Source organism: Scyliorhinus torazame, chromosome 1 (assembly GCF_047496885.1).
Source record: "Scyliorhinus torazame isolate Kashiwa2021f chromosome 1, sScyTor2.1, whole genome shotgun sequence".
Classification (NCBI taxonomy): Eukaryota; Metazoa; Chordata; class Chondrichthyes; order Carcharhiniformes; family Scyliorhinidae; genus Scyliorhinus; species Scyliorhinus torazame.
The window spans coordinates 387200967-387223516 of record NC_092707.1 but is presented as its reverse complement, the minus strand read 5'-3'; the positions used below and the strand labels follow the sequence as shown (position 1 = coordinate 387223516).

The window sequence follows — 22550 nt, the reverse complement described above, 5'->3', positions numbered from 1 at the left end:
GTTCCCATTGATCAGAAACCACGGGATTAGCCACACCAGTCTGGATTAACCACACAAGGGGTTGGTTTAGCACAGTGGGCTAAACAGCTGGTTTGTAATGCAGAACAAGGCCAGCAGCGCTGGCCAACAGGGTTCAATTCCTGTACCGGCCTCCCCGAACATGTGCTGGAATGTGGCGACTAGGGGTTTTTCCACAGTAACTTCATTGAAGCCTACTTGTGACAATAAGCGATTATTATCACAAGTCTGAAGCTAGGGATTCTACAGTGAGCAACTCTCCTCCTGACTCCTCAAAGCCTGTCCACCATCTACAAAGCACAAGTCAGGGGTATGATGGAATATTTCCTACTTGCTTGGATGAGTTCAGCACCAGCAGCATTCAAGAAGCTTAATTAATACTGTCCAGGACAAAGCAGTCTGCTTGATTAGAATCCCCTCCACCACTGGTACAGAACGATAGTAGTGCATAGCATCTACAAGCTGGTCTGCAGCTGCTCGAAAAGATTTCTTCGATGGCACTACTCACACCCACAACCTGCACCGTTTAGAAGAACACGGTCAGAAAGCACATGGAAACACTGCCACAAGTTCCCCTTGAATTGTTCACTGTCACTGGGTCAAAATCCTGGAACCCCCTTCCTAACAGCACTGTGGATCTACTGACACTATAATGCAAACATACAAATTAGGAGCAGCAGTGGACTACTCAGACCCTTGAGCCTGCTGCCATTCAGGAAGTCCATGGTTGACCTGACCTTAACCTCAACAAAGATCAACTGAGCTTGGACTTTAAAATATTCAAAGACTCTGCTTCCACCACCTTTTGAGGGAGGGAGTCCCAAAGATTCACTACACTGAGGGGGAAAACATTCTCATCTGCCTGAAATGAGCACCCCCTTATCTTTAAACAGGGACCCCTAGTTTTTGATTCTCCCACAAGAGGAAACACCCTTTCTTGTCCACCCTGTCAAGACCCCTTAGGATTTTGTGTGTTTCAATCAAGTCACCTTTAATCTTCAATTGTTCAAGACACCAGCTCATCATCTTCTCAAGGGCAATTAGGGATGGCAATAAATGATGGCCTTACCAGAGATGCCCACATTATTAACAAATAAAAATAATGCCAATGGCTTTAATCACGAACCAACCAAACAGTAAAACATTAAGTAGAAGGGCAAGGCTACAAATCAGTAACCTACCATTACAAAAATCTTTCCAAGGAGACTTATTAAGTACCGGCAGCTACCTCAAAGATAGTCAAACACTTATTTGTTCTGTGCAGTCAGCTTGGCTTTCTATAAAGACTACACCATGTAGATGAAAATAACTCACAATATTATGCAGAAAGGTTGCGTTTATTTATACAGCACTTTTAACGTAGAAAACATCCCAAAGCTCTGTAGTAAAGGGCAGAGTGAGGGTTGGGGTAGAGGGAGGAAAAATGGATTTAACAACAAAAAAAAGTGAAGGAGCACAGACGAGCATGGCAGGAAACAGCCTTGAGAGGTGACTGAACAGGATGGTTGGAAAGATGGGATTTTGGAAGGGAATTCCAGATAAATAGGACAGTGCAGCTGAAAAGTCTACCACCAAATGGAACAAAAAGATGTGGGGACACAGGCAAGGCAGAGTCAGAGGACTGAAAGTTATGAGTGTGAGGGTTAGAAATGCTACAAATAAAAGTTAGGTGAGACTGTGGGGGGTGAGGAGAAAATTTTCACTTCTGTGGAAACAGCAAACCAATGAAGTCCACAGAACAGAAAGCTGATAGTGGCAGGAAAGGCTACAGGCAGGTAGTGGCAGGAAAGGCTACAGGCAGGAGAAGCTTTGGTCAAGTTGGGAGTTTATGACAGCTGTAAAATGGGAGGCTGACAGGGAAGATCTAAAATAATAGTCCTGGAGATGCAAAAATAGATAAAGAGTTTTTATTGGGGGATGAGAGAGACAATCAAAACTTAATATCATAAACATCAACGAACAGTTATGCCAGAGTAAGCAAAGAATGATAATTTTATGGGTACGAATTTGAGATAATAAATTGAAAGATGAGACAGCTTAAAAACGCATGTTAATTCTGCAAAGATGCAAGTCACCACTTTTCAAACAGCAGAAAACTAGAAGGGGGGGGGGGGGAAATGTAGTTTATACTTTCTGTAGTTTATACTTTCTACCACCTCAGACTCTCTCACCCCAGACAAGATCACCTCTTTTACTAAACTATGTATCATAAAAGCTGAGAAAATTACTGGCAGTAAGCACTTTCAGAAGTTGTGGACTTACAGATGTTGTCGAGTTCCTCCTTGGTACGAGTTATTTTTTTCCAGGTCCACTCGAGCACAAAGCGCAGGCTGGCAGCTGACCTAGGTTGTTCTTGCGGAATAAAGGAAAAAGCATTACTTTTTTGGGGGAAAATTTAGAGTACCCAATTGTTTTTTTCCAATTAAGGGGCAATTTAGTGTGGCCAATTCACCTAACCTGTACATCTTTGGGTTGTGGAGGTGAAACCCACAAAGACACGGGGAGAATATGCAAACTCCACACAGACAGTGACCCTGGGCCGGGACCGAACTTGGGTCCTCAGCGCTGTAGGCAGCAGTGCTAACCACTGCACCACCGTGCCTCTCTGAAAAAGCATTACTATATATATTAGTTGAATCATAGTTCAAAGCAGGTGTCTGAAAATGTTTTACTGTTTTAAAAAAATATATATTTTATTGAAATTTTTTTCCCCAATTTTTCCTCTTACAAAACAAACGCAACAGTAACAACACAGAAATTTTTAACAATACACAAGTAACAAAACCCCCTTATCTATTGACCTAAACTAAACTAAACCCCCCCCCCCCCCCCCCCCCGGGTTGCTGCTGCTGGTCATCTGTCTTCCCTCTCACGTTCCCCTAGGTAGTCGAGAAATGGCTGCCACCGCCTGGTGAACCCTTGAGCCGATCCTCTCAGGGCAAACTATATCTGCTCCAGTTTAATGAACCCCGCCATATCGTTTACCCAGGCCTCCAGTCCGGGGGGTTTTGCCTCCTTCCACATGAGTAGGATCCTACGCCGGGCGACTAGGGATGCAAAGGCCACAACGTCGGCCTCTTTCGCCTCCTGCACTCCCGGCTCTTCCGCAACTCCAAATAGAGCTAACCCCCAGCCTGGTTTGACCCGGGCCTTCACCACCTGCGAAATCATTCCCGTCACTCCCTTCCAATACCCTTCCAGTGCCGGGCACGCCCAAAACATATGTGCGTGGTTTGCCGGGCTCCCGCCACACCTCACACATTTGTCCTCCACTCCAAAGAACCTGCTCAATCTTGCTCCCGTTATGTGTGCTCTATGTAGCACCTTAAATTGAATCAGGCTAAGCCTGGCGCATGAGGAAGAGGAATTCACCCTGCTTAGGGCATCAGCCCACATACCCTCCTCTATCTCCTCCCCTAATTCTTCTTCCCACTTTCCTTTTAGTTCGCCCACCGACTCCTCCCCCTCTTCCCTCATCTCTCGATAAATCTCTGACACCTTGCCCTCTCCGACCCACACCCCTGAAAGCACCCTGTCCTGTATCCCCTGTGTCGGGAGCAACGGAAATTCCCTCACCTGTTGTTTAGTAAACGGCCTCACCTGCATATATCTCAAGATATTTCCCTGGGGCAACTTATACTTTTCCTCCAATGCTCCCAAGCTCGCAAAAGTCCCATCTATAAATAAATCTCCCACCCTCCTAATTCCCAACCGGTACCAGCTCTGAAATCCTCCATCCATTCTTCCTGGGGCGAACCTATGGTTGTTCCTGATAGGGGACCCCACCAGGGCTCCCCGCACCCCTCTCTGTCGCCTCCACTGTCCCCAGATATTCAGTGTTGCCGCCACCACCGGGTTCGTGGTAAACTTTTTAGGTGAGAACGGTAGCGGCGCCGTCACCAGCGCCTCTAAACTCGTCCCTTTACAGGACTTTCTCTCCAGTCTTTTCCACGCCGCTCCCTCACCCTCCATCATCCATCTACGTATCATTGCCACATTGGCGGCCCAATAGTAATCGCCCAAGTTCGGTAGTGCCAATCCTCCTCTGTCCCTACTACGCTGAAAGAACCTCCTCCTTACTCTCGGGACTTTCCCTGCCCACACGAAGCTCGTGATGCTCCTGTCTATTTTATTAAAAAAGGTCTTGGTGATTAATATAGGGAGACATTGAAATACAAATAAGAACCTCGGGAGGACCATCATCTTAATTGCTTGCACCCTGCCCGCCAGCGATAGAGGCTGCATGTCCCACCTCTTGAAGTCCTCCTCCATTTGTTCTACCAGCCGTGTCAGATTAAGTCTGTGCAAGGTTCCCCAGCTCCTAGCGATCTGAATCCCCAGGTATCGGAAGTTTCTTTCCACTTTCCTTAGCGGCAAGCTTTCTATCTCTCTACTCTGGTCCCCTGGATGTATCACAAATAATTCACTCTTCCCCATGTCTAGCCTATACCCCGAGAATTCCCCGAACCCCCTCAAAATTCGCATAACCTCTATCATCCCCCCCGCTGGGTCCGACACGTATAACAATAGGTCATCCGCGTATAATGAGACTCGGTGTTCTTCTCCCCCTCTAATCACCCTCTCCATTTCTTGGAGTCTCTCAACGCCATGGCCAGAGGTTCAATTGCCACGCGAACAACAATGGAGACAGCGGGCATCCCTGTCTTGTTCCCCTATATAGTCGGAAATACTCCGATTTATTTCGACCTGTAACTACGCTTGCCGTTGGAGCCCCATAAAGAAGTCTAGCCCAGCTAATAAACCCGTTCCCAAACCCAAACCTCCTTAACACTTCCCATAAATACTCCCACTCCACCCTATCAAATGCCTTCTCTGCGACCATTGCCGCCACTATCTCTGCCTCCCCCTCCACTGGGGGCATCATTATCACCCCTAATAGTCATCGCACGTTAACATTCAGTTGTCTCCCTTTTACGAACCCTGTCTGGTCTTCGTGCACCACCCCCGGGACACAATCCTCTATCCTCGATGCCAGTACCTTTGCCAGCAATTTGGCGTCCACGTTCAATAGTGAAATAGGTCTATAGGACCCGCACTGCAACGGATCTTTGTCCCTCTTCAAAATTAGCGATATCGTCGCCTCCGACATCGTCGGGGGTAGAGCCCCCCCTTCCCTGGCCTCATTGAACGTCCTTGCCAACAACGGGGCCAACAAGTCCACATATTTTCTGTAATATTCCACCGGGAACCCGTCTGGCCCCGGGGCCTTCCCTGCTTCCCAGTCCCTTAATGACCTCGTCCACCTCAATCGGTGCCCCCAGGCCTACCACCTCCTGCTCCTCCACTTTCGGGAACCTCAATTGGTCCAGGAACTGCCGCATCCCCTCCTCTCCCTCTGGGGGTTGAGACCTATACAGTTCCTCATAAAAGGTCTTGAACACCTCATTTATCTTTCCTGCCCTTCGCACCGTGTCTCCCCTTTCGTCTCGAATTCCTCCTATCTCCCTCGCTGCTGCCCTCTTTCGCAATTGATGAGCCAACAGGCGATTAGCCTTTTCCCCATATTCATACCCCCTCCCCCGTGCCTTCCTCCACAGTACCTCCGCCTTTCTGGTGGTCAGAAGGTCAAACTCCGTCTGGAGTCGTCTCCTCTCCCTGTACAATTCCTCCTCCGGGGTCTCTGCAAATTCCCTGTCCACCCTTAAAATCTCCCCCAGTAATCTTTCCCTTTCTTTGGCCTCTGTTTTCCTTTTGTGGGCCCCAATAGAGATCAGCTCTCCTCTGATCACCGCTTTTAGTGCTTCCCAAACCATTCCCACAGGGACCTCGCCGTCGTCATTGACCTCCAGGTATCTCTCAATACACCCCCGCACTCTTGCACACACTCCCTCATCCGCCATCAGTCCCACATCTAATCGCCAGAGTGTTCTCTGCTCCCTGCCCTCTCCTAATTCAAGGTCCACCCAATGTGGGGCATGATCCGAAACCGCTATGGCTGAGTACTCAGCTTCTTCCACCCTAGATATCAACGACCTTCCCAAAACAAAAAAAATCTATCCGGGAGTACACTTTATGGACATGGGAGAAGAAGGAAAACTCCCTAGCCCTAGGTCTAAGAAATCGCCATGGATCCACTCCCCCCATTTGGTCCATAAACCCCTTAAGTACCTTGGCAGCTGCCGGCCTTCTTCCGGTCCTTGAGCTGGATCTATCTAGCCTCGGGTCCAGCACCGTATTAAAGTCCCCTCCTAAAATCAAGTTTCCTACCTCCAGGTCCGGTATACGCCCCAGCATCCGTCTCATAAATCCCGCATCGTCCCAATTTGGGGCATACACATTAACCAACACGACCTCCATTCCCTCCAGCCTACCACTCACCATTACATATCTACCTCCGCTATCTGCTACGATGTTCTTTGCTTCAAATGCTACCTGTTTCCTCACCAAAATGGCCACCCCTCTGTTCTTTGCGTCCAGTCCTGAGTGGAACACCTGTCCCACCCATCCTTTCCTTAGCCTAACTTGGTCCGCCACCTTTAGGTGCGTCTCTTGGAGCATAACCACGTCTGCCCTTAGTCCTTTCAAATGCGCGAGCACTCGGGCCCTTTTTATCGGTCCGTTCAGGCCTCTCACGTTCCACGTGATCAGCCTCACTAGGGGGCTACCTGCCCCCCTCCTGTGTCGACTAGACATTACCTTCTCTAGGCCAGTCCCATATCCTGCCTCCGCGCTCCCGCTCGCTCCCCCAGCGTCGCACACCATCCCCGCCCACCCACTCTTTAGCCATTTCCTTTTGGATTTCCGCAGCAGCAACCCAGTTGTCCCCCCCCTCCCCCCCACTAGATCCCACCTAGCATGATTGCTCCCCCATATCACTTCCGTAAGTCAGCTGACTTCAACTGACCCCGGCTACTCCTGCTCACTCCTCGACCCCCCCCCCCCCCCCCGGTGTGGGGGAACTCCCATCCGCCTTGCGCCTGTCTTCCCGCCTTATTCTTTCTGGCGCGGGAACATCAGTTTACCTGACCCGCCTCTTATGGCGCAGCTCCCTTTCCCCTCCCCTATTCTCCGACTATGTCCCGTCTTTCCCCCCTCACCGGCGCCCACATTTCCCCAATGTCTCCCCCCTTCCCAGTTTGCTTCTCAATTAACTTCACCCATAACATTAACAAAATCAATAACAATAACATTTCCTGCAGCATCAGTCCCTAAGTTCCGATCCAATTTCTCTTCTTTGATGAAGGACCATGCTTCCTCCGCCGTCTCGAAATAATGGTGTCTCTCCTGATACGTGACCCATAGTCTTGCCGGCTGCAGCATCCCAAACTTCACCTTCCTTTTATGCAACACCTCTTTGGCTCGGTTGAAGCTCGCCCTCCTTCTCGCCACCTCCGCACTCCAATCCTGGTATATCCGTACCACAGCGTTCTCCCATCTGCTACTCCGCACCTGTCCTTAAGGCGGTAAAATCGCACGATTATCGCCCTCGGTGGTTCTCCCGCTTTTGGTCTTCTCGACGGAATCCGATTTGCCCACTCCACCTCCATGGGGCCCGTAGGGGCCTCAGCACCCATCAGTGAGCTCAGCATCGTACTTGCGTACGCTCCACAGTCCACTCCTTCCACACCCTCGGGGAGACCAAGTATCCGAAGGTTCTTCCTTCGCGCTCCGTTTTCTAGGGCCTCGATCCTTTCAGTGCACTTTTTATGAAGTGCCTCGTGCGTCTGAGTCTTAACCGCCAGGCCCAGGATCTCGTCCTCAATATCTGTCACCTTCTGCTCCACCACGCGAAGCTCTGTCTCCTGGGTCTTTAATGTCTCCTTGAGCCCCTCAATTGCCTGTAGCATCGGGGTCAGCACCTCCCTCTTCAGCAGCTTCACGCACCGTCTCACGATTTCATCCTGCTCAGGCCCCCATGTCGCCTGCGCTTTCTCCGCCGCCATCTTGTACTTCTCTCCCTCTGACCTTTTGGTCGACGATTCCTCGGGCTGCAGCCGCCGCCGCCGGTTTTTTCCTCCTTCGTTTGGGGGGGGGGGGGGGGGGGGGGGGGGGGGGACACCACTCCCTTCTCCCACACCGGGTTGGGTCGACAAAAAATTCCCCGTTGGGGCTCTTAAAAGAGCCCGAAGGTCCGTCGGAGCTGGAGCCGCCGAAACGTGCGGCTAGCTCGGCATCACCGCAACCGGAAGTCAAAATGTTTTACTGTTAAGAGGGCAACATTTTTTAAATACTCAAATTTTTCACATTTCCCCGTTACTTAAACTGAAATACTGTGTTTTAAAAAATAAAAGTTGGTAGTTCAATTCTGGAAACTACAGCTGCAGTTTTCTCAAATTATGGAATTATTGGGAAAATCATAACTGTTAGAAAATAAAATATTCATTTTACGGGTGCTCCTTTATTCCTTTTTAAAAAAAATACAAATGTTTTTTATTGGGTTTTTGAACAAAGTATATTTACCATTATGTACACAGACTTTATTCCTTCCTGAAGTACATTAAAAATCAAAGAAATCAGTTCCAAGGGATTTAATTTTCTGATAAAACACAGCACCGCAATCTTTCCTAAAGCTATAAAATGGCTCACCTGTTTTCGTTGTTATTTTTGATCAGAAAAAGTTAAAGCTAATCAAAAATTATAAGTTCCAACTTTATTGTCCAGATTTTCCACAGTGAAACAACTTTTATCTCAAGTATATAAGCTTTACATTTCAAAAATGTAATTTTTTGGCATCACATTTACACAATTACAGAAGTACAATGTTTATTTAGGGTGGTGGGGGGGGGATGCTAGAGTTAACTACTTGTTGTGTCAGTCAAGAATATATCTACTGAAGGAGGACAGGAATGGATTGGCTGTGATTTATATCTTGGTGCATATTACATTTTTGAAGCAGTTTTTTAAAAAAATCCTTCGGAATTTATTTATTGGATTTGCCCAATAATTCCATAATTTGAGAAAACTGTAGCTGTATTTTCCAGAATTGAACTACCAACTTTTATTTTTTAAAACACAGTATTTCAGTTTTTAAGTATTGGGGAAATGTGTAAAATTTGAGTATTTAAAAAATGTTGCCCTCTTAACAGTAAAACATTTTCAGACACCTGCTTTGAACTATGGAGTCTCTTTCGTTGTCATTCTGTTTTGTTTCAAGTGGAAGACTCAACTGTCCCATTGGTAATTTTTGAGGTGAAAATGGAGGAGCAATACTAAAAGCTTACACACTTTTCAGTCCAGAGGCCTCCTTTCGGCTCTGTAAATATACGGCCAGTGGTGCGAATGACTTTTTTAAAAAAAATTTAACCAGCATTATAAAAATTTAACGAGTGCACCATTATTAACAAGGCCAGAATACCACGCTGAAATTTTGAAGAGGTTGGAATAGTAGTATTTTCAAAGTACACATCATAATTTGGCCCGTGGCTACCCTGATGCACTCCGTTCAATCACAAAACCGCAAATCATATGTGCAAATCCAATAAAAACTTTGAAAATGAACAGAGCAACCAGGTTGAAACAAGGTTATTATACATAGTTTCAACAGGCTTACCTTCTGCTGTCCATTGTTTGATGCATCCAGTTATTAACCCCAAAGAACTAGATTCCACAGCTGCCGACAGGATCGCTTCAAGCTTCTCTTCCTTCGAAAAAAGAACAAGTGTTATAATCAAATTTGCAAGGGCAGCACGGTGGTGCAGTGGTTAGCACTGCAGTCTCACGGCGCCAAGGTCCCAGGTTCGATCTCGGCTCTGGGTCACTGTCCGTATGGAGTTTGCACATTCTCCCTGTGTGTGCGTGGGTTCTGCCCCCACATCACAAAGATGTGCAGGGTAGGTTGATTGAACACGCTAAATTGCCCCTTAATTGGAAAAAATGAATTGGGCACTCCTCGAATTTGCACTCCTGATATTATCCCATCCCAGCTTTAAAGATCTGTTTCCACAGATGCGTCCACAAGCCCCGATGAAATGAAACAGGACCTCATGTATAAAATAGCCTGGTACAGTAAGCCTCAAAGTGAACAATGAATCATAGTACTGATAGAAAGTGCACAATAGACATATGGGAGAGATTTCCGGCCGTTCACGCCGCCAGGATCTTCTGGCCTCGCTGACAACACACCCTGGTCGCGGGTTTCCCGGCGAGGGGTGCATTCAACAGGAAACCCCGTTGACATTGGTGGGACCAGATGACCCCGCCGCTGGGCAATGGCAGGGTGCCTCCCGCTGTCGCGAGACACACAGGGGAATGCTTGGTAAATCCCGCCTGGGCTATAGATCATCACCACAAATTCAAAAAAAATCAACAAATTACTGCAAACTCAAAAAGGAAAGTGATGTAGTCTGCATGTAAAAAAACTTATTAAGCGACCTAGAATTACATTTTAGAGACAGTTAATAAAGTCAAACACAAGAGTAAAACATGATTAGCTTAGAAGGATAAAAATAAGTTGCGTGTCAACTTTGTCACCTTCGTTTCATTACAGCAAGACCCTGCTGAAACACACCAAAATGAAATGAAAATCGCTTATTGTCACAAGTAGGCTTCAAATGAAGTTACTGTAAAAAGCCCCTAATCGCCAGATTCCGGCGCCTGTTTGGGGAGGCTAGTACGGGAATTGAACCGTGCTGCTGGCCTGCCTTGGTCTGCTTTAAAAGCCAGCTCTTTAGCCCCGTGCTAAACCAGCCCCTGTAACCGATTAACCATCTCCAAAAAAAAATCAGGTTACAAGACCTCATCAAATAGTTGCAACACTTAAAACAGACAATGAATTTAGTTAGAGGTCTAACTGGGCTTGAATTATTGCCCATGTGCTCATGCTTTGGTCATCCTACAAAATTGACAAAAATAGCTGATTCATGGGATTATTCATAGAAAAGATTGTCAATCATGTATCCATCAACTACTATGTACAGCTCAATATGTTGCTTGTTGGCAGTGGCGTGATCTTGCCGAGGTTGTTCATGGTTCCACTACTTCCAGAAATGAAGCAGTCAGGTCTCTTCGGGACATACACGTGGAAAGCTATCTACAAATTAGATCCTATCAACAATGAATGTTTAGACAGCTGCCTGTAAATGTTGTTAAAGGCACAGCATTTTTATTGTCAAAATATATAGTCAATAAAGTAGTGTTTCCTTGTAAAAATGTCCAGTAAACATCTCTCCAATTCTAAAATGTGTGTCAGATGTATGCAGAAGAAAGCATCAGTTTTAATGCAGAAACTTTTTTGCCTGCACGCTTCAGGTTGAGGGAGAAGCAAATTTAGCATTTGGAGTCATACGTGACTTCTTCAGAGAAAGGTGTAGTAGTCATATTCGACTCATTCACACCATTTCCCACAACACAGATCTGGCAGTATCTGTGTTGTGAATACGGAATTTCATGATTCATATATTGGAGGAATACAACTTTTAGTTAGGGGGAGAAAGGGGTGGGGAGAAAAAAAAGAGAGCGAGAGTGAGAAAGAAGGGCAGAGAGAGCAAGCGTGCCTCAGAGTGCGCCTCAGTAAGAGAGCGTGCGTGCCTCAGTAAGAGAGCGAGCGCGCCTCAGTAAGAGAGCGAGCGCGCCTCATCGAGAGAGCGAGCGCACCTCATCGAGAGAGCGAGCGCGCCTCAGAAAGAGCGAGCGCGCCTCAGAAAGAGCGAGCGCGCCTCATCGAGAGAGCGAGCGCGCCTCAGAAAGAGCGAGCGCGCCTCAGAAAGAGCGAGCGCGCCTGAGAAATAGAGCGAGCGCACCTCAGAGAGAGCGAGTGGGCCTCAGAAAGAGCGAACGCGCCTCAGAGCGAGCGAACGCGCCTCAGAGCGAGCGCGCCTCAGAGCGAGCGAGCGTGCCTCAGAGCGAGCGAGCACGCCTCAGAGCGAGCGAGCGCGCCTCAGAAAGAGCGAGCGCGCCTCAGAGAGCGAGCGCGCCTTAGAGAGAGCGAGCGCGCCTTAGAGAGAGCGAGCGCGCCTCAGAGCGAGCGAACGCGCCTCAGAGCGCGCGAGCGCGCCTCAGAGAGAGCGAGCGCGCCTGAGAAAGAGAGCGAGCGCGCCTGAGAAAGAGAGCGAGCGCGCCTGAGAAAGAGAGCGAGCGCGCCTCAGAAAGAGCGAGCGCGCCTCAGAGAGAGCGAGCGCGCCTGAGAAAGAGAGCGAGCGCGCCTGAGAAAGAGAGCGAGCGCGCCTGAGAAAGAGAGCGAGCGCGCCTCAGAAAGAGCGAGCGCGCCTGAGAAATAGAGCGAGCGCACCTCAGAGAGAGCGAGCGCGCCTCAGAGAGCGAGCGCGCCTCAGAGAGAGCGAACGCGCCTCAGAGAGAGCGAACGCGCCTCAGAGAGAGCGAACGCGCCTCAGAGAGAGCGAACGCGCCTCAGAGAGAGTGAACGCGCCTCAGAGCGAGCGAGCTCGCCTCAGAAAGTGCGAGCGCGCCTCAGAAAGTGTGAGCGCGCGCGCCTCAGAAAGTGTGAGCGCGCGCGCCTCAGAGAGCGAGCACGCCTCAGAGAGCGCGAATGCGCCTCAGAGCGAGCGAGCGCGCCTCAGAGAGCGAGCGAGCGCGCCTGAGAAATAGAGCGAGCGCACCTCAGAGAGAGCGAGTGCGCCTCAGAGCGAGCGAGCGCGCCTCAGAGCGAGCGAGCGCGCCTCAGAGCGAGCGAGCGCGCCTCAGAGCGAGCGAGCGCGCCTCAGAAAGAGCGAGTGCGCCTCAGAAAGAGCGAGCGCGCCTCAGAGAGCGAGCGCGCCTCAGAGCGAGCGAGCGCGCCTCAGAGAGAGCGAGCGCGCCTGAGAAAGAGAGCGAGCGCGCCTGAGAAAGAGAGCGAGCGCGCCTGAGAAAGAGAGCGAGCGCGCCTCAGAAAGAGCGAGCGCGCCTCAGAGAGAGCGAGCGCGCCTGAGAAAGAGAGCGAGCGCGCCTGAGAAAGAGAGCGAGCGCGCCTGAGAAAGAGAGCGAGCGCGCCTCAGAAAGAGCGAGCGCGCCTGAGAAATAGAGCGAGCGCACCTCAGAGAGAGCGAGCGCGCCTCAGAGAGCGAGCGCGCCTCAGAGAGAGCGAACGCGCCTCAGAGAGAGCGAACGCGCCTCAGAGAGAGCGAACGCGCCTCAGAGAGAGCGAACGCGCCTCAGAGAGAGCGAACGCGCCTCAGAGAGAGTGAACGCGCCTCAGAGCGAGCGAGCTCGCCTCAGAAAGTGCGAGCGCGCCTCAGAAAGTGTGAGCGCGCGCGCCTCAGAAAGTGTGAGCGCGCGCGCCTCAGAGAGCGAGCACGCCTCAGAGAGCGCGAATGCGCCTCAGAGCGAGCGAGCGCGCCTCAGAGAGCGAGCGAGCGCGCCTCAGAGAGCGAGCGAGCGCGCCTGAGAAATAGAGCGAGCGCACCTCAGAGAGAGCGAGTGCGCCTCAGAGCGAGCGAGCGCGCCTCAGAGCGAGCGAGCGCGCCTCAGAGCGAGCGAGCGCGCCTCAGAGCGAGCGAGCGCGCCTCAGAGCGAGCGAGCGCGCCTCAGAGCGAGCGAGCGCGCCTCAGAGCGAGCGAGCGCGCCTCAGAAAGAGCGAGCGCGCCTCAGAGAGCGAGCGCGCCTCAGAGCGAGCGAACGCGCCTCAGAGCGAGCGAACGCGCCTCAGAGCGAGCGAGCGCGCCTGAGAAAGAGAGCGAGCGCGCCTGAGAAAGAGAGCGAGCGCGCCTGAGAAAGAGCGAGCGCGCCTCAGCGAGCGAACGCGCCTCAGCGAGCGAGCGCGCCTCAGAGCGAGCGAGCGCGCCTCAGAGAGCGAGCGAGCGCGCCTCAGAGAGCGAGCGAGCGCGCCTCAGAGAGAGAGCGAGCGCGCCTCAGAGAGAGAGCGAGCGCGCCTCAGAGAGAGAGCGAGCGCGCCTCAGAGAGAGAGCGAGCGCGCCTCAGAGAGAGAGCGAGCGCGCCTCAGAGAGAGAGCGAGCGCGCCTCAGAGAGAGAGCGAGCGCGCCTCAGAGAGAGAGCGAGCGCGCCTCAGAGAGAGAGCGAGCGCGCCTCAGAGAGAGAGCGAGCGCGCCTCAGAGAGAGAGCGAGCGCGCCTCAGAGAGAGAGCGAGCGCGCCTCAGAGAGAGAGCGAGCGCGCCTCAGAGAGAGAGCGAGCGCGCCTCAGAGAGAGAGCGAGCGCGCCTCAGAGAGAGAGCGAGCGCGCCTCAGAGAGAGAGCGAGCGCGCCTCAGGGAGAGAGCGAGCGCGCCTCAGGGAGAGAGCGAGCGCGCCTCAGGGAGAGAGCGAGCGCGCCTCAGGGAGAGAGCGAGCGCGCCTCAGGGAGAGAGCGAGCGCGCCTCAGGGAGAGAGCGAGCGCGCCTCAGGGAGAGAGCGAGCGCGCCTCAGGGAGAGAGCGAGCGCGCCTCAGGGAGCGAGCGAGCGCGCCTCAGGGAGCGAGCGAGCGCGCCTCAGGGAGCGAGCGAGCGCGCCTCAGGGAGCGAGCGAGCGCACCTCAGGGAGCGAGCGAGCGCGCCTCAGAGCGAGCGAGCGCGCCTCAGAGCGAATGAGCGTGCCTCAGAGAGAGCGAGCGCACCTCAGAGAGCGAGCATGCCTCAGAGAGAGAACGAGCGCGCCTCAGAAAGAGAGCGAATGCGCTTCAGAAAGAGAGAGCGTACGTGCCTCAGGGAGAGAGAGAGAGAGAGAGAGCAAACGTGCCTGAGAGAGAGAGGGAGAGAGAGAGAGAGAGAGAGAGAGAGTGTGCCTCAGAGGGAGAGAGAGAGAGAGAGCACCTCAGAGAGAGCGAGAGAGACAGACAGAGATGAGTAGAAAGAGAGAAGGAACCTTCAATATTTTCTAAGCTACAGAGGTGTTCTTGGGTCAGATCAAAATCAGAATGGGTAGTGGTCTGTTGAGAGTTTTGCATTTAAATAGCAACGGTGGTGTTAGGTTTAAATCTTGTACAATATAATATTTTTGTTTAAAATGCAAAATATGTTCCAACGGTCTCCCGCGAGATCATAGCACCTGCTGAGTATCCCCAGCACTTTTATTAACGACAAATAGATGCAAGCTAAACAAGCAGAACCATAGAGGATGAATAAAGAAGCAAAATTGTTTATGCATGGTGGGGCAGGGAGCACGAAAAAAGAAAACTGGGAGAAAGAGTACCAGTTTAAGTCATACCGTGCATGACCTCAGGATAACTGAAAGCACCTCAATGGCAAAGGACTTAATTCGCAGCGAATTTGCACACAACAAAATCTCCAAAAAAACTGATCCGAATTTTTAAAATTTCTGCCCATTGAGGGAAGAATGCAGACTAGGAACAAAGCAGAACGTTGTCCTTCTCTGAATCAAATCATTTACCTACACTAAACAGGATAAACTAGGACTTGATTTAGCTAACACCTTCTCCAAAAGACTACTTCTGTACTACATTGATGCGTCAGATTAAATAAGGTGCTCAAATCTTGGGAGTGAAGTTTGATCCCACAGCCACAATAATACAAAAGGAAGTAGTACTTCCAAATGACACCAAGTATAAGGTTCTAAAACCAGTGGGGAAGTATACAAAGTACAATTGATATCCTAAAGATAGCCACAACAAAACATGCTAAACAATATTAAAATAGTTACTTGGTGCTCCAAGAGATAGTAGTTGAAAGGAAATTAGTCTAAAACATGAATATTTTGAAGAGATGCTGAACCGGATAATACTATTGTTATCAATTTCTTAAAGTAAACTGAACTCGGAAACATTCAGAGATCAGCGAGGGAGGAATAGTATCTAGATAAATTGAGTGGAAGGCTAGCAATCTCTCGGACCTGTTCGCATATACCAACTGAGGATGATCAAAGAGACAAGTGAATGGATTTGTTGGGTATTTTCAAAGGCACCAGGCACTATAGACTGAAACAAGCAAGTAAGGAAATCACATGCTTAAACTTTCAGAGAGCAACAAATTAAACCCAAGTAGATATAGGTCCATTGGCTTTACAGAAACAGGCAAAATAATACAGGACCCAGGTTCGATTCCCGGCTTGGGCCACTGTTTGTGCGGAGTCTGCACGTTCTCCTCGTGTCTGCGTGGGTTTCCTCCGGGTGCTCCAGTTTCCTCCCACAAGTCCCGAAAGATGTGCTTGTTAGGTGAATTGGACATTCTGAATTCTCCCTCTGTGTACCCGAACAGGCGCTGGAGTATGGCAACTTGGGGATTTTCACAGTAACTTCATTGCAGTGTTAATGTAAGCCAACTTGTGACACTAGTAAAGATTATTATTAGTAAAGTAGACAGAAGGAGAACTAAATGACAACAATTTATTCAAATGCTTCATTTGGTTATTAAGTTAATTTTTCAGGAATCTTTCAACAAAGTTACAGATGAAAGAACAGCTAACTAAAATGAAATCCACAGAAAAATCAGTGCGCAACGTGAATGATGGGCCACAAGATATGGAGAACAAAATTTGATGGGTCAAATGTTTTTTTCTTATCTTTCAATGTTCCCTCCGATCCATCAATAGAAGATTTCACATTTCCAACTTACTTGTGTGAGGCAAGAAGGCTGCACATCTGCTAGCCTTGGAGACAGAAGGCCAGCCATCAGGCAACGACTATAACCATCAGGTATAGCTTCACTGAGAAAAGGACCAGTTTTCTTCAAATAATTCAATGTCTAGAAAACAAAATTTGATGCCAGTAATGTGATGATAAACAATCTCCAACAAAGTTCTCAGTATATTAAATGTATGATTATAGGATAAACATTATCACATTAGGCCAATAAAACATTTTCTTGTAGACGACGAAGAACGGATTTAAAACAAGTTGAACATATAACAAAAAATGGTCGGTTCAAGTCTCCAGTTTTGATAAAGGCCGAGAGAGTTATGGATCACAGGTATGGGTAAATAAATGCAGAGATTTAAAATTAGTTCTGAAAATGCACAATCCGTTTCAAAACTTGCATGATACCAGTTTTGAAATTACAGCTTTCTGGAATGTGGGTGGCTAGTTGGGGGCTGCCATATTCTACTGAATTTCCACATATAAAACCTGGTGTCAAATACCAGTCTTAGCAAATTATACCACAGTGAACTGTAGATTTGTTGAAATAAGTGATGGCACGGAGCAGTAGAGGAGGAAATAAAGCCAAGGTCCAGTTGAGTAATAGGTAAGGCTAGCTCCATGGCTACAATGGCGGAGTAGTCAGTGTCTTGACTAGAAAGCTGGAATTCAAATAGTTTACACTCAGAACAAGTGCAAATTCATTACTGTTCCGAATGACTAACAGGTTAACTGAAGGTCATCAAAATATCAGACCGGAAGCAGCACATTCAAGGTTACAGATTCTATATTCTTAAACAGATTTGGCTATAGTCAAATCAACTAAAAATATATTTATTCCCCTCCCCCCCACACACTTTTGTTTCTTTCTCCCCGGTCAATAAGAGACTAGTCTAATATCTGGCTGAAGCAGCTTTGGTTGGGTCAGCATAAATCTGAAATTTAAGGTGTTACAATTTTACAATGTTAACTGGCAATCAGATGTTTTGTTAATTTAAAATGACCTCAGTTAAATTAAGTGACACTGAAATATTGCTGCATTAAACGGCATAAAAACCCACCTCTTTTTGAAACCCAGAGCATGTCATATGCACAAGTCCGGAATTTACCAAACACGTTGCATCTGTAAAATACAAAAGTTAGTTAGATTTAAGCACAATGTAACTTCATTGTAGTGCTAATGTAAGCCTACTTGTGACAATAAAGATTATTAGATCTTAATACCAAGCAAGATAGAATTATTAGGCCAGGCGATCAAATGCTCGGTTAGAGGTAGATTTTAAAGACCACCTTTAAAAAAAAAAAAGGTGAAGTGAAGATGTTTAAGAGGAAATTCTAGAACTGAAGGAACAGCTGCCAATGGTGGAGCGAAACAAACCAAATTACAAATTGGACATAATTAAGACAAGCAGCAGCGCATCATAAGCACGAGGTTCAATGAACACTTTACAAACTACAACGGCACAAAAGATTATACCGTAAACAATGGGCATAGATCATTCTAAGTTAACCCGCCTAAGTGGCCATTACACAAACATGAACCTTGAAAATGACACAAATGTTACATTCTATGATAGAACCATAAAAGTTCTAAACCACATGAGTACTCACCAAAATTGTAGGTACTAGGATTAAAGAACTGCTCTGGCGGGGGATAAGATGGAGGAACCCCACGACTAAGACTTCTTTCATGCACCAAAACATCCATCAGGTAATACGGAAATGTCAGGCACACAATAGCATCAAGGGACCATAATGCAAAGTAGGGGCAGTTATGAAGTTGCTCTCCCGCCCTATATAATAGAAACCATAAAATTAAAATAATCATGTCTAATCACAATTACAATTTGGTATGAGACCTTCCAAACCCAAGACTTCTACAACCGAGGAGAAAGTAGCAAATGCATGGAAACATCACCGCCAGCAACTTTCCCTTCAGGTTGCACACCATCCTAACTTGGAACGATGTTGCTGTTGCTTCACTGTCGCTGGGTCAAGATCCTGGAATTCCCATCCCAACAGCACTGTGGACTGCACAGTGGTTCACGGCAGCAGCGCACTACTACCTTCTCCAGGGCAATAAACGCTGGCCTAGCATGAACAAATAATGAAAAAGACCAGTACCTGTTCTGATGAAAGGTCATTGACCCGAAACACTAACTTCTCTTCACAGATGCTGCCTGACCTACTGAGTATTTCCAACACTTATTGTTTTAATTTCAGATTTCCAGGATCTGCAGTATTTTCAACAATTTGAAAATTTGTTTCTGCACTTTGAAAGAAACTTGCACATAAAATGTGGATGCAACACTCCAATTGTTCCATACTGACCCGTGCAAAAACTAATCACCTGGAAGCTGGATCGTTTATTGTAACAGACTTTCTGTTTATTGTATCAAGTGTTTGAATAACCAGTGTATATATCTCAGTTTCTTATATTGCATTTTGACAATTAGACAGAAGATCTGGAAATTTATCTCAATTATCAAACCCATGTAAGGTGACAAGCTTCCACATTAACAGGAAATTCTCCAAGCTAGCCTAGGGACTATCCCTGCTCACCCAATCCAGGACAACGTTTATGTTCTTGCTGAAATAAAATGACACAATCAAGTCAATTAGATGGCGCACTGGCTTGAAAGTTTGGGACGTCCCAATAGGAGGCAGAATGACCTTCTACAGAAAGATTTCATGCTTCCAATTTCTCTCTACTCAAACTGAGGAATATTACTAGGAAAATAAGGAAATTCAGATTTCTTACCGTAGTGAATCAGGCATCTGTGCATGATACCAACGATTGATATCAAAAATACCCAGGTAGGTGGATGGCTTGCGTTGTCCGTATGTATTCACCTGCCAACTGAAAATAGACACACTGGTGTCTGGCGAGCTGGCTGTAAACAAAAGGATCTCACTCAGCTTATTGCAAACAAATCAGCAAAAACATTACATTATTAACAATTATTATGATACATACAATCATTTCCGTTCTGTACAATGCAAGGATATGTCTGGAACTTTGCATCCTCCTGCGAAAATTGCAAACCCAGTTCAGGAGTGCACCACACAGCGACAAAAGGCCAAAGTAAAACAACATATCAAAAGTTTAGGAACCTTTGAATGGTATGGCTTCAATTACTGACCTATTGTGCAATGGGAGCAATTTTAACCTCACCTGACCAGCACAAAACTAGCGAGGGTGAGTAATTACCAACCAAATCACTTCCCGTAGATTACCCAGTTCCCACAAGCTTCTGGAAAAAAGACTTTGGGCGCGATCCAATGGGCATGCGGTGCCTGAAAAGCAGCTCACCGGCACAACGTGACCGATAAAAGCCGGGGAACCCCGCTCCCGGGATCTACCCGGCTCACAGCGTCTTGCGAGATCCAACTTGATTGCGCGAGATCATGCGATGTAAATTCTGCCCATTGTGGACGGGATAACTTTTAGTCTCACTCTAATGCAGATTCCTGGGGTATCAAGAGGCTTTGGGATTCATCACCTTCGCCTCGGAGACCACGAGCAAGCACTGTTTGGTACTTCACTCAACAAACGGGGACCAGACGGAACGGCACTCGTGGGGGTCACCCATGGGATCGGAGGCCCCCAGCTGTATGCCCTTTGGCAGGGTGGTGCCCTGGCACTGCTGGTGCCATCTTGGCTGCGAGCGCCAGGAAATACGCGGCTAAATGTGCTCGCTATGGGACTTTGTTCCCAATTAGTTGAATCACGCCCCAAGACACCCAGTTAGAACTGGTAAGGCCCTTCCTTAAAGAGCATCATGCCGGGGTCTGATTCTGTAATTGAACCCGGACTGCTATTATAACTTAGGCTTGAGCAAGGAAGGTGCTGTGGTTTTCCCAGCGAGCCGAACAGTCGGGATTTGCTGGGAAGATGAAGAGGCTCGAGCAGGTACAATTTAAAAACAGAGCAGGAATGAGACTCTGGGTTCTACATGGAAATTTTTAGCCCACTCCTGCACTCTCTTTCCGAGACACCTCCCTGGAACCCTCTTGCCAGCACTTACCAGAATGTCAGCAGCTGGCTATGCGCAACCAGATATTTTTGTGGCATATTAATGAGACCCATAAGTTTAATAGCCTACAGATTTCTACAGCATTGCCTGAGTTCCCAATTCACCTCACCATCCCCAGAGCCTATTAAGAGTTAAAATCAGGACATATATATGTAAATTGCAATCCAGAAAATATATATAGTTCCTTCATTTAAAAGCAGAAATTGCGACTTCCGGGTGCGGCGATGACCAGCTGAGTCGCACGTTTCGGCAGCTCCCGGTGGAACGGACTTTTGGGCTCTTGATAGGAGCCCCAACGGCAATTTTAACGGCTAAAAGTACTGCGCGGTGAATCAGAAGGGAATCCCCCCTGGATACGGATGAAAAAAGGAGAGGAAGGTGGCCGGATTGCGGTGGATCCTTTAGAGCAGCGGCAAGGAAGGCAAGCAAAAACCAAGATGGCGTCGGAAGGTGGCAGTTTAATATGGGGCCCTGAACAACATGAGTTTTTGAAACGCTGCGTGGAAGAACTCAAAAAGGAATTGAAGAAGGAGCTGTTGGCCCCGATATTACAGGCGATCGAAGGGCTAAAGGAGGAGCAAAAGACCCAGGAGCGGGAGCTTCGGGTCGTGAAGGCAAAGGCTGCCTAGAATGAGGATGACATACAGGGCCTGGAGGTGAAGACGGAGATGCACGAGGCACACCATAAACGATGTGTGGAAAGGCTGGAGGCGCTGGAGAACAACGCGAGGAGGAACAACCTAAGGATTCTTGGTCTTCCTGAAGGTGCGGAGGGAGCGGACGTCGGGGCATATGTGAGCACGATGCTGCACTCGTTAATGGGAGCGGAGGCCCCGGCGGGTCCGCTGGAGGTGGAGGGAGCATACCGAGTGATGGCGCGAGGACCGAGAGCAGGAGAAATTCCTAGAGCCATAGTGGTGAGATTCCTCCGTTTTAAGGACAGAGAGATGGTCCTTAGATGGGCAAAGAAAACTCGGAGCAGTAAGTGGGAGAACGCGGTGATCCGCGTATACCAAGACTGGAGTGCGGAGGTGGCGAGAAGGAGGGCGAGCTTTAATCGGGCCAAGGCGGTGCTTCACAAAAAGAAGATAAAATTCGGAATGCTGCAGCCGGCAGGCAAGACTGTGGGTCACATATCAAGGGAGGCACCACTACTTTGAGACGGCGGATGAGGCGTGGACTTTTATCGTGGAAGAAAAATTGGAATGAGCGGGTTATTAAAAAAAAGAACGTTTGAAACAAAGTGTTGGGGCGAGTATGGGGGGCGAAGAGGTGGACAAAAAGGGGGGGAAAGAGGAGTTTTATGTCATTAATCCTGCGATGTGGTAACTTTTCTCTCTTCCACAGGTGGTGGGGGGAGGAAAGGAGGTGGAAGAGATGGGGCGTTGGCCATTGGGGGCGGGGCCAAGGGGGAAGCACGGGCTCGGCTCCCGCGCTATGATAATCATGGCGGGAATAGGGAAGCAGGAAGGAGGGGGCGTCGCACAGTGCGAGCCGAGGTCACGGGGGGAAGCCGAGGTCGGCCAGAGTTTGCTGACTTCTGGGAGCAACATGGGGGGTGTAACTAAGCTAGTGGGGGATCTAGCGGGGGGGGGAATTATTGGGCTGCTGCTGCTGGGGAGAGGGGGGAGCTGGTATGGGGTGGGATGGGCGGGGGGGCACCGCCTGGGGGGGGACACAGCTGCATGGGAACCGGGTGAGGAGCTGGAAAAAGGGGATGGCTAATCGACAAGGGGGGGGGGGTAAAAAGCCCCCCAACCCGGCTGATCACGTGGAACGTGAGAGGGATAACGGGCCGATAAAGAGGGCACGGGTACTCGCACACCTTAAGAAACTTAAGGCAGACGTGGTAATGTTACAGAAAACGCACTTGAAACTGATAGACCAGGTGAGACTATGCAAAGGTTGGGTGGGGCAGGTGTTCCATTCGGGGCTAGATGCGAAAAACAGGGGGGTGGCTATATTAGTGGGGAAGCGGGTAATGTTTGAGGCAAAGACTATAGTGGCGGATAGCGGGGGCAGATACGTGATGGTGAGTGGCAAACTACAGGGGGAGACGGTGGTTTTGGTAAACGTATATGC

At 48.9% G+C, this 22550-nt stretch overlaps 1 protein-coding gene across 3 annotated transcripts in view; it reads right to left on the bottom strand.

Moving 5' to 3' along the window:
• The window catches only part of ahctf1 (AT hook containing transcription factor 1), a 148499-nt gene that overhangs the window by 73409 nt on the left and 52540 nt on the right, over positions 1 to 22550 (bottom strand). For all 3 annotated transcript variants that reach the window (XM_072512848.1, XM_072512856.1, XM_072512853.1), the window contains exons 9-14: positions 19193 to 19325; positions 18043 to 18224; positions 17493 to 17554; positions 16412 to 16540; positions 9530 to 9620; positions 2281 to 2370 (exon numbers count right to left, since the gene is read on the bottom strand). In XM_072512848.1, the coding sequence (XP_072368949.1) occupies positions 2281 to 2370; positions 9530 to 9620; positions 16412 to 16540; positions 17493 to 17554; positions 18043 to 18224; positions 19193 to 19325 (687 nt within the window). The remainder of the gene's footprint in view (positions 1 to 2280; positions 2371 to 9529; positions 9621 to 16411; positions 16541 to 17492; positions 17555 to 18042; positions 18225 to 19192; positions 19326 to 22550) is intronic.